The sequence below is a fragment of the Urocampus carinirostris genome, chromosome 5, assembly GCF_059441175.1.
Source record: "Urocampus carinirostris isolate Australia breed hairy pipefish chromosome 5, RoL_Ucar_1.0, whole genome shotgun sequence".
Lineage (NCBI taxonomy): Eukaryota > Metazoa > Chordata > Actinopteri > Syngnathiformes > Syngnathidae > Urocampus > Urocampus carinirostris.
Genome location: NC_142353.1, coordinates 18,184,664 through 18,200,289, shown reverse-complemented (window position 1 = coordinate 18,200,289; position 15,626 = coordinate 18,184,664). Strand labels below are relative to the sequence as shown.

At 40.7% G+C, this 15,626-nt stretch overlaps 1 protein-coding gene across 6 annotated transcripts in view; it reads left to right on the top strand.

The window, feature by feature from the left end:
* The first annotated feature begins 8,035 nt into the window (after positions 1-8,035).
* The window catches only part of ntrk2a (neurotrophic tyrosine kinase, receptor, type 2a), a 149,387-nt gene continuing 141,796 nt past the window's right edge, over positions 8,036-15,626 (top strand). For all 6 annotated transcript variants that reach the window (XM_088336050.1, XM_088336049.1, XM_088336048.1 and 3 more), the window contains exons 1-3: positions 8,036-8,569; positions 13,699-13,773; positions 15,263-15,334. In XM_088336050.1, the coding sequence (XP_088192176.1) occupies positions 8,307-8,569; positions 13,699-13,773; positions 15,263-15,334 (410 nt within the window). In that variant the 5' untranslated portion in view covers positions 8,036-8,306. The remainder of the gene's footprint in view (positions 8,570-13,698; positions 13,774-15,262; positions 15,335-15,626) is intronic.

Below are 15,626 nucleotides of genomic sequence, written 5' to 3'. Positions count from 1 at the left end.
GTACTGGTAATGCCTCAGGATCCCGTAGAACAACCTTGATGAAGTAGTTTGGTATAGGGAGGTCTGGGTTTCCCTGCTGAGGCTGCTACCCCCGCAACCTGACCTTGGATAAGCGGTAGATAATGGATGGATGGATGGATGGATGGATTGATTGTCACGACCAGAACGGAATTAGGACCCATATGCGTAACGTTAACCACAAGTTTATTGAGATAAAGAGGAAAGGCAGCACCCGCAATCCGGTGCTCACTGGACGAGGGAAGCAAGCTGCTCACAGAATCGAAACGTGTTCCGAATGCGGGAGTGGATGTTCCGGAGCGGGAGATCGTGGTGTCAAAGACGGAAAAAACAGGTCGAGCAAAACGTGGTCGGGATCAGAAACGAGTCGTAAGCCGGGACGGAAGAGCAAAACGTGTTGGGAGTCAAAAAACAGGTCTTAGCTGGGGACAAACAGGGAAATCAGGAACGGACGGGTGAAAAACCGGTGCAAAAAGCGGGACAGACGGGAGTCAGAGTCAAAGTGCTTGCCTTGTAAAAACAGGTTCGCTGATGGACTGACAACAGGTGGGTGAAAGGACTGAGCTTAAGTAGGACGGGGAACCAATCAGGAAGCCCGCAGCGGCTGGTGCCAAACGAGCGGGCACAGGTGAAACTAATCAGTCATCATGACATGGATGAAATTCAAAGCCCTATTTTTTCAGTAATGGACACACTTTGTATGCGTGAGAGTAGATAGATAGATAGATAGATAGATAGATAGATAGATAGATAGATAGATAGATAGATAGATAGATAGATAGATAGATAGATAGATAGATAGATAGATAGATAGATAGATAGATAGATAGATAGATAGATAGATAGATAGATAGATAGATAGATAGATAGATAGATAGATAGATAGATAGATAGATAGATAGATAGATAGATAGATAGATAGATAGATACTTTATTCATCCCCGCAGGGAAATTCACATTTCCAGCAGCATCCCTTCGCTGAGAACAATACAATAATAAGGCAAAAGGAATACAATATACAAATACCCAATGTAACGTGCTAATACCCACTGTAGCGTGTTGTATAGAGTATTTAAATAGTGCTACATAAAATACACACTGCGATAAAAGTAGGGTAATATGCAATGTAGGGGGTGTGGTTTAATGTGGGCCTTTACTCCGCCGGGTGGAGTTAAAGAGCCTCATGGCATGAGGAAGAAAAGATCTCTTCAGTCTGTCCGTGGTACAAGACAGTGACAGCAGTCTGTCGCTGAAACTGCTCTTCTGTCTGGATATAATGCTGTGTAGTGGATGTGATGAATTGTCCATGATTGACCGCAGCTTTTTCAGTGCCCGTCTCTCAGCTACTGTTGTCAGGCTGTCGAGCTCTGTGCCCACAACAGAGTTCGCTTTCCTCGCTAGTTTATTGAGACGAGAGGCATCCTTCTTCTTGACGCTGCCTCCCCAACACGCTGCCGCATAGAAGAGGGCGCTTGCCAGAACTGTCTCATAGAATATTTTCAGGAGCTTTTTGCAGATGTTGAAGGACGCCAGCCTTCTGAGGAAGTAAAGTCAGCTTTGACCTTTCCTACATAAAGCTTCTGTGTTGGCAGTCCAGTCCAGTTTGTTGTCCAGCTGCACACCCAGGTATTTGTAGGTCTGGACAAATTCTACACCTTCTCCTTTGATGGTTACAGGAACCGGGTGAGTTTTAGTCCTCCTGAAGTCCACCACCATCTCCCTGGTTTTGGTGGTGTTCAGGTGCAGGTGGTTTGCGTCGCTCCATTGGACAAAGTCCTGAATCAGTTTCCTGTACTCCTCCTCCTGCCCACTTCCGATACATCCCACGATCGCAGTGTCATCAGCAAACTTTTGCACGTGGCAGGACTCAGAGTTGTACATAAACCGGGTATGTGCAATTTTGCATAAAAATGTAGGTCTGAAAAATTGTGTCTAATGCCCAAGGCATAATTCGGCATGGACCAATATCGAGCAATAATTGTTTTGTCCCCACCAATAATATCTGATTACTTTAAAAATTGTGCTATGTCCCCAACAATGCCAAGACCTAACCTACACCCTTGCTGGAAGCAGTTTTTTGACTGTAACGTTAGAATTAGATAGTTTATAAACAGATGTCCATCAAACGTTTATTAGATATCTAGTCCACACTTAGAAGTCTATTGGACTTCTGGTATAAATTTAGAATTTCATTACCTTTCACTTTTAGATCTCTAGTAGACCATTTTACCCTAGATATCTTAGTGACATTAAACATCCAAAAGTCATTGTTTAAACCAAAAAATGTGCCCAGTGGGAGTATATTCAAACAAAGAAATTGCTTCCACCTCAAGGGCCCCAGGAGAGGTGCTCAAAAGTAAATTCATATTGAAGGGGTTTAGCTGGCGGAGCTCTCAAATCACCGCTCTCCACTAAACTGAAAGGACATGTATCAATTCGTTCCAGGGCTGAAAAGATGAATAAAATGGCCGTGATTTTTGTCAGGAAAAATAACACTTATTTTGCTTTATGAAGCCGTTCACAAATCTTGGTTCACAGGTCATGAATCCCTTAACCACCAGGGTTATTGGGGCATCACTTTCTGTGGTGTGTCTGGGGCAAGTACAGCCTGGCAGTGCCCATCCTTCTCCAGGCTGTTTTTTAGGTACATGTTTACTCTCCCATATTAGTTTCCATGGTTACCAGCAGCAGGCGAAGCCTCCTAATATGACTCAGATACATTACCTTCATCATCTGGTTGCTGTTGCTGAAGAGCTTCATCCCGCTCTTCAGAGATGAGCTATACCTATACTTGATGGGCAGCGGCGTCTGACAATACTAATACTAGATCCTAAATAACAGGGGAAATACTATTTTGTCCCGAAATGTTGATTATCACATTGAATGATATAAGCATTGCATATCTTGCTTTCATATTTTTGTTGAGAAACAAACTTTGTGGCAATGACAATACATCATTTGCTTTTGAAACAGATTAAAGGTTCAAAAGCTTTTTGTTTTCAGAAAAAATGACCTAATGTTTCGTTAAAAAACTCAATGAAGTTCCAAAAACAAAAGTAACGTGACAAAAAATGTGTGAGAATGAGATAAATAATAATGCCTTTTCATATCAATGTGCATCCCGGGTTTGTACGGTGCTTGAAATCCTTGAAAATGCTTGTATTTTGGGTAAAGTGCTTGTAGATGTTTGAAATTGTTGCCATATTTCACAACAAGTGCTTGAAATGACACTGCTCTCTGGTGACTTTGCTTTGCCATTGCATTACTTCTTCCTTCGTAAATAACGGCAGCCGGCATCAGTTTGAAGAGTCATTGCATCCTTCGGGTGGCTTCCAAAACGACTGAAGTGTTGCTTCACCTAAACTGGGCACTATGAAATTGTTTTTTGAGCAAGGATTACATATCAATTATGAAATTTATTATGGGCGATGAAAACAATTAAGGTATCGTGGCACTGTGGTAAGTTGAAATGGGAAAAACGTCCTGCAACTGAAAATGCAAGATACATAAAACCTACAGTATATGGGGAAAAGTTTGTCTCAAAAATATGTACGCACATATTTTTCAGATACACAAATATATGTGCGATTTATTCTTAAAAAGCATATGTCATGCACAAGCAAAATTAAAAATCGAAGATATATTTGTGATTCTGCCAAATACAGGATTCACATCAGATGTCTTCTATTAATGAAACTGGAGAATTTATAAAATTGGCTTTGAAAGTCATTAAGAAGTGCTTGAATCTGGTGTACAAAACCTTTATATATTTAGTGGGCAAATGGATGGAATCCGGCACACTCTACACAGTAAAGGGGATTAGATTTTTATTGAATTCAATTTTATGCACATACTGGTATTGTCACGAGGCGCGGTGGGGTCGAAGGGGTGATCGGACCAGAACGGAGGCAGGAGGCAGGAAGGGAGAACTCAATTGCGTAACGATCCAAAAGTTTTATTTAACAAAATAAAAGTTGTCCAAAACTCTGGGACATGACAAAACAAACAGTTGATTCTTCCAACTCAACTAAACAGGACAAGGCATAACAGACCGGGAGTGTGTATATGTAATGAGCCAGCGCCCGCCAAACCCAAAATCCAGCCTTAAATAGCAGACCAGCAATCAGCTGATCTGCTGCAGCTGAGTTCGGGGGCGCGGCAGACTGGTAGCCATGGCGACCGTGACAGAGCCCCCCCTTTAAGGGACAGCTCCTGAGGTCCCCAAAAAAGGGAAAAAAAAAAAAATACTACCTCACGCCCCGGAATGGTTCGACGCTCGGCAGGGTTGGGGGGGGCCGGCAGGCAAACTGGACCGGCAAACACGAGGACAGACAGGGAATCAGAACCGGCGAACACAAGGACAGACAGGGAATCAGAACCGGCGAACACGAGGACAGACAGGGAATCAGAACCGGCGAACACAGAGGACAGACAGGGAATCAGAACCGGCAAACACAGAGGACAGACGGAATCAGAACCGGCAAACACAGAGGACAGACAGGGAATCAGAACCGGCGAACACGAGGACAGACAGGGAATCAGAACCGGCGAACACAGAGGACAGACAGGGAATCAGAACCGGCAAACACAGAGGACAGACAGGGAATCAGAACCGGCAAACACAGAGGACAGACAGGGAATCAGAACCGGCAAACACAGAGGACAGACAGGGAATCAGAACCGGCAAACACAGAGGACAGACAGGGAATCAGAACCGGCAAACACAGAGGACAGACAGGGAATCAGAACCGGCAAACACAGAGGACAGACAGGGAATCAGAACCGGCAAACACAGAGGACAGACAGGGAATCAGAACCGGCAAACACAGAGGACAGACAGGGAATCAGAACCGGCAAACACAGAGGACAGACAGGGATTCAGAACCGGCAAACACAGAGGACAGACAGAGATTCAGAACCGGCAAATACAGAGGACAGACAGAGATTCAGAACCGGCAAACACAGAGGACAGACAGAGATTCAGAACCGGCAAACACAGAGGACAGTCAAAATTGGCAAAAACAGGCGAGAGTCAAAATCAGGACCGGCAAAACAGGAGAGTCAAAATCAGAACCGGCAAAACAGGAGAGAGTCAAAATCAGAACCGGCAAAACAGGAGAGAGTCAAAATCAGAACCGGCAAAACAGGAGCAGCGGAGTCGGACTGGCAGGGAGGGGAGACTGAATAGCAGGCAATCGGCACGGGAGTCGGGCAGGCAGGCATGAGAGTCGAACAGGCAGGCGTCAATTCCTCCCGGGACCCCATTCGAGGCACAGCAATGGCCACGACGGGCGGGGCCGTGGTTCGAACGGGCAGGGAGTCGAAGTCGGACTCAGTGGGCGCTTGCCAAGCTGCGTTCTCCAGGTCTCCCCAAATCGCGCTGGGATCGTTCGCTGAGTTCTTGTCGTGGCGGGCTCAATCTGTCTTGAGGCGCGGTGGGGTCGAAGGGGTGATCGGACCAGAACGGAGGCAGGAGGCAGGAAGGGAGAACTCAATTGCGTAACGATCCAAAAGTTTTATTTAACAAAATAAAAATTGTCCAAAACTCTGGGACATGACAAAACAAACAGTTGATTCTTCCAACTCAACTAAACAGGACAAGGCATAACAGACCGGGAGTGTGTATATGTAATGAGCCAGCGCCCGCCAAACCCAAAATCCAGCCTTAAATAGCAGACCAGCAATCAGCTGATCTGCTGCAGCTGAGTTCGGGGGCGCGGCAGACTGGTAGCCATGGCGACCGTGACAGGTATATACAATTGTAATCAGTGATACGGATATCCCTCGGTTTTTGTGGTTAATGGGGACCAGAATCACCCGTGAAAAGTGAGTATCAGCGAAGTAGCGTTGCGACTCAATAAAAGACTCTGAAAGGGTTAAACTTATCATGAAATGACATCATTACCGACTGAAAGTATAAGACTGTAACTAAATAACAATTGTAAATCTACAAATTATAACTCACAACACATACATTGTTGTTAAATGAATGGTTTTATCATCATTATACAAAAGTATAACGACATTGGAGGGCTTCTTTCAGTGTAATAAGGCAGTTCAGAGAGCGGCCGGCTAGCTGCGCGCTAGCATCGGGTGTCCTCGAATAGAAACAAATCCCCGGGATGAATAAAATAAAACCGTCCTAAATGTAGTGGGTTCCCTCAAGTTGTTGATCCAGGACGTGTGTTTCATGGTTAATGGACCTAGCGTCGGCAAGATACATTGCCCGCAGCGGGGGATTCAAAGAGCTGTTAGCCTAGCCGTTAGCAGTTAGCCAAACCAGCAGCACCCCACTTGCTTCCTACCAGACGCCGCCCCGATCACCTCACCAGCTGGTGATCACAATTTTTGTTGTGGTCATCTTACTCTGTTCAGAGTCTGATTCAATTGATACATTTATTTTTAACTCAACGAGCCTCTAAAGGCTAGTAGTCGCGGTGCTTCCCAGTTTGTTTTGAATTTGGAGATGTTGGCTCTGCATGCCCACCCCGGCTGTTTGATTGACAACATACCCCAGCCTATCACAGTCGGGCACACAGACAGTCACAGCCACCCAACCCTCTCTAATACGTCCCTGCGGCCTGCTGTCTTACAGAACACAATGCACGATACAATATCAATGAGAATAAAAACCAAATCCATGAAGGAGTGTACTAGCGATAACTGAAGTAGCCAGGGCTCTATGTAAATTCCAATGCTCAAATATGGCCCTTTTTTTTGTGCAACCCTTACGCCTTACAGAAGTTTTAATTTCATGTGCCTTTTAGTCTGGTGTGCCCTACATATGAAAAATATCACAAAATATTATTTTTTGGGGGGTGTGCTTTAAAAATTTGGAATGCGTTATATATATTTGTGCAATTATTGATCCTTCTATAAATTGTATCTAACCCGGTAGCAATGGTAATTGCACCTAATTTTAACCACCAGGGGATATGGATGGTTGTTCACAATTGCTTGAAACAATTGCAAAGGGAATCGAACCTGTCGCGTGGTAGGGGAGAGCTAGAGAAACAGAGGACATATAAAAAGGTATTAAAAGTCATCTCATTGTGACACTATTTTAGTCACAATACCAGTTCTTAAAGTAGAGAGAATGCTGTTTCTTTGTCTCAGCTCAAACTAAGCGTTGTAAGCTACAAAAGTTTTTAATACGTGCGGCCATGCGAATATTTAGATGTTCAGGACACCCAAATTACTTGCCTCAATGCTATTTTCTTCACTTAGTTTTGATAAGTTTGTTACTATTGGACAAGTGCAAACTATTTTTATGGAATGCCAGTTCTTTATTTTCTTTAATTTTGCTGTTCTTTGGTTGCCTCACCCTTTATGGCGGATTTGTTTTTTTTTTGTAACTTTAAAGAGTTAATGAAAAGGGGAGGGCTTAAGGAAGGGATGGATTTTGGTTTTCTGAGAGCACTTCTTCTTGCAAGTTCACAATAACAATAAGTTACATATTAGGTACTAGAATAGCCTTTCTTGTGTTGTTTGTATCCCCAGTGGGTTGGTGTATAGGATCCGGCGCACTCCATGTTGTGATCTGGGTTTGATTCCTGTTGCATTTAGTGTTTTGCAATTGTGACTAATGCAAATTACAGCACTTTCGTATTTTTTGTGCAATCCTAGCCCTTACAGTATTGTTAATTCAATCTGCCTTAAAGTCTGGTGTGTTTTACTGTCTATACCGTATATATTTAAAAATATCAAAAAAGACTATTTTTGGGGGGATGTGCCTGATAACCCGGTGCGCCTCATAGTGTGGAAAATACGGTAGATTTCATTGGTAAAAGAGGGTTGAAGTACCCCACCTGGAGAAGGAACAGGCATTATGAGGTGCAAGATGACTCTGACGTGAGCAGCCTTCTGGATTCATCCATCTACCCTATCAAGGGGGGCAATTGGGGGGGGGTGCTCGTGCTGGAGTGGAGAGAGAGAGAGAGAGCGAGAGAGAGAGAGAGAGAGAGAGAGAGAGAGAGAGAGAGAGAGAGAGAGAGGAGCGAGAGTCATCTTGGCACAGAGTGTGACAGTGTGATTTCAGCTGCACTGAAGAAGGATTTCACAGACTCAGTGTGTTGGGATACAAGGAGTAAACTGGGCATTGTCTTGTTTTTGCACACCTTATCTAGCCAACCAGCACACCCCCCATCGTTTCAAGGATATATTTTTTCTACCTTTGTGTCCCCCTCTTACCCTTTTCATTTTGATTGGCTGCACCCATCCCCACAGCCGACCTGGGCTCGGGCTGCAGGGGGTGCTCGGCGCGCCTTGGCTGACAATCGCAAGCCGACATGAGCGCAATGAGAGCCGGCGCGAGCGCAGGGGGTGCGCGCTCCCTGGTGCCGTGGCGGAGATGCAAATGCTGGATGGTGTGCTTATGGCTGTCTCTTTTTGGTTTGGCGGTGGGTTCTGGAGACCCTTGGTTGTCTGCAGAGGCATGCCCGTCCGCCTGCGTCTGCAGCAACAACAGGATCTCCTGCGTGGACCCGGAACGGGGCATCGCCGCCTTTCCCATCCTGCAGAGCGAGGCGGAGATGGAGAACATAACGGACATGTGAGGGATTTTTGTTCTTGCATGATTTATACGGATTCTTTGTTTCTTACCCCCATTTCGAACAATCATCAGGCAGTTTTATATTTAAAGGGGTATTAATATTGCAATTATATTTTCGATTCTAGGTGATGAGTCAGGTAGACTTTCACCTCATTCGCAAAACATGTATGCCCTTGTTGAATTAATCTAGGATTCTAAAATCAGGGGTAGACAAACTACGGCCTCACACATGCGTTTTAATCCAGCACGCCGAAAAAAATGGTCAAAATATATGAATTATACTAAATAAAGTACTGCCAAAAAGGGGGTTCTCTGGTGCCAGCCATGTCCCCATTGTACCTGTATGTGTCTACTACAAAAATACTACTACAGAAATACTTCAAAATCACCAAAAACTAAACGTCAAATTTCGTGCAATAATCAAACATATTATTTGGAAATGTTTAAATCCAAGCTTAAATCCAATTTAAGCTTAAAACACACTTCTTTTCTATAGCATATGGATTAACCTATATTTTATATTGACAATATCAGGGAATGGTGTAATAATAGTCTGTAGTAATAGTTTGCAATAGTCTTTGATCTGTGCAGCTCTTTAAGACTCTTTGTGATTAAAGGCTATACAAATAAATATGACTTGACTTGACTTTTAATCTGAAAAGGAAAAACTACTACCAAAAAATACAACAAAATACTACTACAGTCTCACTGTATTCTGAAACACTATAGAAATACTACTACAGAAATACTACAAAAATACAACCACAGTCATTCTACAAAAATCCCACTATGGAAATACTACAAAAGTCCTACTACTCAGTAGTAACTACTGAAATAACAAAGATACCAATGTGAATAAAGTACTACTATGGAAATAGTTCATGAATACAAATACAGTGATACTACCAAGCTAGATATACATTTTAGTGCTTAAAAACAAGAACATAATATAATTTAATTTCATTATGAAATTAAAAAAATACTACAAAAAAGTACTGCAGTGGTACTATAATACAGGAATACTACAAATAGCCTACCACGAAATTACTACAAAAACCCTGCAACTGAAATACTACAAAAAAACAACCACTGTAATACTACGAAACAAAATATATTATAAAACGCTTAAAACAGAAAATACATATATTATTTTGCTTGAATTGTGAGTCTTTTAAAACAAATTTGATGAAAGAAATGTATTAAAAAAACAAATGTAAAAAGTGTGAGGGAGAGATGGAGAAAATCACGGAAATGCGAAGGAGTAGGCTTTTTTTGTACACTATTTACTATGCTTGGCGTTTTCTTTGCTTGGCGTATTAATCCAGAACAACCGTTAGGCAATGATGCATACTACAATAATCCAACATTACCGCATAACAAGATTCCCTATTTAGTGCTTAAAACAGGGACCTAATGTATTATTTTGCTTTCAATCTGGAAAAAAAATCCCACAGAAATACTACTACATCAATACTACTGCAGAAATACTACTATAAAATATGATGAAACTAAAACTTGAGAAATACTACAAAAATACCAGTACTATAATACTAAAGGAATACTACAAGAATACTACATAAATACTACGGAGTACTAAGAAAATACTACGGAAATACTTTTACAGAAGTACTATAAAACACATTTACAGTCATCCTTCAGAAATACTACAAAAGAACTACAAAAAACTACAGAAATTCCACAAAAATACCTCTAGAGTAATATTACAAAAAAGACTACAAATCCTACCACATGTATACTGCAAAAAACATATTTGTTAATAGGAAAACAAATACTTCCAAAAATACTAGACAATATACAGAAATACTGCAAAAAAATACATTCACAGTAATACTACAAAAAAAAACTACAAAGAAATCTACAGTAATACTATAAAAATACTTCTATATTAAAAGATACAACTAAAGTAACACAATAAAATACAACAGAAATACTACAAAATCAAATATAATGCTTACAATAGGGGCCTTAATTATAATGTTGCCTAAATTGTTAGTGTTTCAAAACAGAATTGATAATACTTATCCTATTTAAAACAAATATCAAAATAAATATATCATGTATATGTCTGTTTGTATATTTATTCAAAAATGAGAAAAATATGTATCCAGGACCGGGCCCTTTTTAACCCAACATGGTCCTCCACTCTAAAACTTTGCCCACCCCTGTCGACCAATCCCGGGTGTAACTGGTCTCTCTCGTCCAAAGTCAGATGGGATAAGCTTCACTCTCTCTTTAACCCAAACTGCTTAACGGAAGACAAGCGTTATGTAAATTCCCTATTTATTGCTCTATGCATATATACCAAAGCACCAATGCAGTACGTCCTATCCAAATACTATTAGCACATCACTGGATGGTCGTGATTGGTTAAAGTCCGCCAGGAGAGAAAATAATGAGGAAAATCAATTTGAAAGCAAGAAGGAGAAAAAATATATCCCGTTGTGGATTATATAGACACTGATTGGGATGAACTGACCTCATATCAAGATAAAACTTCAATAAGACAAGCGTCGTAGCAGGTTATGTAAACAGGGTTGTAAGCGTCTCAAGCAGTGATTGGGTGCCGTTATCTGATTTGGCTAAAGATACACAGCATTGCCACTGGTGATGTCTTGTCTCCGATAAATGTGAGATTCTGAATACTCAAAGTTTTTTTTTTAGCTAATATTTATCTCATTTACGTTAGGCACCATCTTTTAATACAGTTCTAGTTTTTATAAATGTTTTTTATCTCTAGTGTAAATGGATTGTTCTCATGTAATTTATCTGCAAAATTGACTTTTGATGTAACATTACTAGCATTTCTTATTATGCAGTAAATGTAGGTGGATATGAAATATTTTCAGTGATTTTCCTCTTTTGGTTTCTCAGACAATGCTCTTTAAACAGTTTTTGCGCCTTAACACTGAAAAGACAGAAATGTTAGTTATTGGTCCATCTAAATGCCGTGACTTGTTCTCCAAAACTGCTCTAAACATTGACAAATGTAATAATCACCCAGAGTGACTCAGTCACTGCGATCTGTCCTTTCAAACACACGTTAAGAATATTACCAGAACAGCTTTTTTTAATCTTCGCAACATTGCTAAAATTTGCCCAATGCTGTCTCAATCCGATGCGGAGATTATAATTCATGCGTTTGTTACCTCCCGTCTCAATTACTGTAAAGCACTACTCTGCTGGTCTACTAGTGATCCCAAGAGCCAACAAGAAGAGATCCGCAGGTTCGTGAGCGTTCTCCATTCGGGCCCGGTGCTGTGGAATGCTCTTCCCCCTGAGATTCGATCTTCAACCTCAGTGGAAATGTTTAAATCTAAGCTTAAAACACACTTCTTTTCTCTAGCATATGAATAACCTATATTTTATGTTGACAATATCTGTGTATGAGTTGCCCTCATGTAGGGTTTAGATCAGGGGATGGTGCCATGATAGTTTGTAGTTCACAATAGTCTTTGATCTGTGCAGTCCTTTGAGACTCTTTGTGATTAAGGGCTATACAAATGAACATGACTTGACTCCTCTTTTTTATACAACAGTGTGTTTCCACAATTTTGAAGTATACATCCCATACCACATGCCAGTATAATTGCCGCACCACCTTATGATTTGCCAACATCAACAATACCAAAGTCTTTATTCATGATCAAATCCAAACTGCCATTCGATTGTTTTATTTGCACTTCAAACAACGAAGCTATTACCTATGAAGCGATCAATGGCCATGGAAGGGTTAAACGTGAGCAATTCCACTGTGGAATCCTGATAAAATTCTAACTGTGGCTTTGATTATTGCGTGCTGATACTGTATCTCTAGCGTCTTCCGGGAAATGTTGCTTATTAGTATCTACATTGTTTCTGTTCCACAAACATTACAACCATCCACCTACTTCATTACTGACTATCAAAATCCCATTTCACTGTACACCCTCTTTAGTGTTTATGATTGCAAAATTGGTGACTTTGTTATACTGTAATCCTTTGCCGTATTGTGGTTTACTTATCTTGATTTTGCTACTTCATGGATTTTCATCGTCAGGTCAAATCAAGTCAAGTCATGTTTATTTGTATAGCTCTTAATCAAAAGAAGTCTCAAAGGGCTTTACAGACTGCAGACTGGGATTGTGTTCTATATTATGATTGGTTAAACAGAGGAAGATACTTTCTATTGCCAATAAAGTTGGACTTATCTAGCCACAAACTTGCTCTGGAGCCACATGCGGGTCTTTGGCACTCCCTTCTATCAAAAATGTTTGATAATGGAAAAATTTATAGTTTCTGTAAGACAGAACTGGAAGATGAATGCAGTTTTTCATAACGCCCACATGATGGGGGCAAAGTATCATGTAAAGTAAAGTGGATCGCATCCTTAATCCACAGAGTTGTGCAATACAACAGAAGGGTTATTTTAAAAAATATAATTTGATAGTACGGAAGTTATTTGTAAAAAAAAAAACAAAACAAACAACATTTGTACAGTACCTATATTTTTTTAAGCAAAATACTTAAAAATTGGGGTTTTCCTTGAGTAATAAATAAATAAAGGTTTCTACTTTGTGGGTTTTGACTATCAGGGGACGGTTTTGGAATGCAAGCCCCCCTGCAAAAAAAACGAGGGTTATCGTATTGGATTTTTCTACTAAGTGAAAGTGTATTCCAATGTGAGAGTTTAGTGAATCTTAATAAGCAAAAATGGCCTTGAGACTTTTTGTGATATCTAATTACCATGCTCTGTAAAATTTAATTCCCCCAAATGTAGTCACAATTTCACAGTTTGGATGCCCTTGCAAGTTCATTGCAACAAAAAGAAAGTGTATCTCCTCAATGTTCTTAAACTAATCTTTACAAGTGCCATTGGTCAAAGCTTGTTTATGTGCCCCATCTCACCTGAAATGCTCTTACGTCGTACTTAAAAAAATATCTTTGACAAAAATGCCTGAATGTCATTGGGCACCTTTGCAATTATGCGCCTGTCCTTGCTGCATTCATTTTTACTCTTTGGCTGGTAATTATACGCCCCGTTATCAGCGGCGCTTTGTCTCGCTCAAGAATGTTTGCTTGCCCAAACAAATGAGGCGGCGGCCTGACACGGCGTTTGTATCTCCCGACAGCTACATCGCCAACCAGAGCAGCTTCTCATCCATCAACGACAAAGACCTGCACTACTACAAGAACCTCAGGAACCTGTGAGTCCATCAGAACGCCATCATGGTGGTCCCTAACAGGCTTGGGGGGGTAACGGAATACTTGTAACAGCGTTACATCATCAGGATACACAAAAAATATGTGTTCCGCTTAGGGCTGCAACAACAAAACGATAATATCGATTAAAATCGATTATTAAACGTTTTGGCAACCTATTTCCTCATCTTTTTGTTGTGTCGCGTGATTTTTGAGCCACTAAGCACCTCACATCACAAATAAGTGCATTGTATTTCATTCTGAAGTTGAATTAATTCAATTTTTAGATAAAACCAGATTTTATAATATTAGTTTATGTTCTATGAAATAAGATGTATATTTTTTTTCCTAATGCAACCCTAGCTCTTAAATTAGTTATTTATTTAGCACCTTAGAGTCTGGTGCGGCTGGGTAGTTAGCGTGCAGCCCCACGGTACAGAGGTTCAGGGTTCAATTGCGGAGTTTGCATGTTCTCCCCGTGCCTGCGTGGGTTTTCTCCGGGCACTCTGCCTTCCTCCCACATTGCATTCTCAAAACATGCATGTCATGTTAATTGTCCTCGGTGTGAATGAGCGAACGATTTGTCTGTCATTGTGTGCCCTGCGACCGGCTGGCAACCAGTTTGGGGTGTCCCTTGCCCACTGTCCACTACCCGAGGACAGCTGGGATGGGTTCTAGCACCCTCGCGACCCTAGTGAGGATAAGCGATGCAGATAATGGATGGATGGATGAGTGTGGTGCACCTTACATATAAAAATATTTTTTTTAAGTATTTTTGAAAAGTGTGCCATATAATTCGGTGGGCATTATAGTCCAGGTAATAGCAAACTGGATTCCTATGTAATCTCAATTCCAGGTGTCTAATATTAAAAACAGAATTACATTTTCACAAGTTTTTGTTTTTGGGAATTCCCGGAGCAGCAAGATGGCTATCAGTTATGCCAGCTCCCTCTAGGATAGCCTTTTAATATGTGAAATAATTGCAAATTTCTCAACCGATGAGTATCTAAGCATTGGGTATTTAGATGATGATATATGCCTTCTTGCTGTTAATTCAGATCAATATAATTTTTATTTAAGGAATAAAATTTTTTTCTAGGAGGCGCTGAATAAACAACACTGTGCCTTTGATGCCAATTATTTCTTTTTTTTTCACAAATGGAACATTCAAGTGTGTCCAAGAGCCTTTGCGCCACTTTTTTCAGTAATAGAAAATACACCAGTTTATTGAACAATCTGATGTAAATCACACTGTAATCCAGATCAAAAATCATAACACATCTCAAACATATCCAGTACCAATGAAGTACAGTCGCTGGTTCTGGAAAAAAAAAAAACAATATTAACTCAAGTCAAAAACTTGGTAGTGTGTATGTGTAAGTGGTCACCTGACCTCAAGGGATACAAATAATAGATGGGCAGAATTCAAGGTACAAAACCGTTCATTTGTGCAACGATGTTTTCACTTAATAATGTTTTTGTTTTGCGTGTCAGAACGGTGACCAACAGCAGGCTGACGTACGTCTCCAAACTGGCCTTTCAGAACAACGCCAAGTTACAATATCTGTAAGTACTACAACTTTTTGAGCTGTTTTAATTCATCTCTTTTAGATTTTCTATGTAATTTGTTTACCATCATTAAATGAAAAATATCAATTTAATTTAAAAACGTGCATACTGTAAACCAGTCAATGTAGCTGCTCTTTAACCTCCTGTAAACACGGCTGCTTATTAACAAGCACTGCAGAGTATTGTTAACAGTACTGGCTGTTTTATGCAGGTGTGTTGGTGGAGAGAACCATTTAAAACAGGAATAACTGCCGAACTCTAGCACAATGTTTTTTAACCAGTGTTCCTT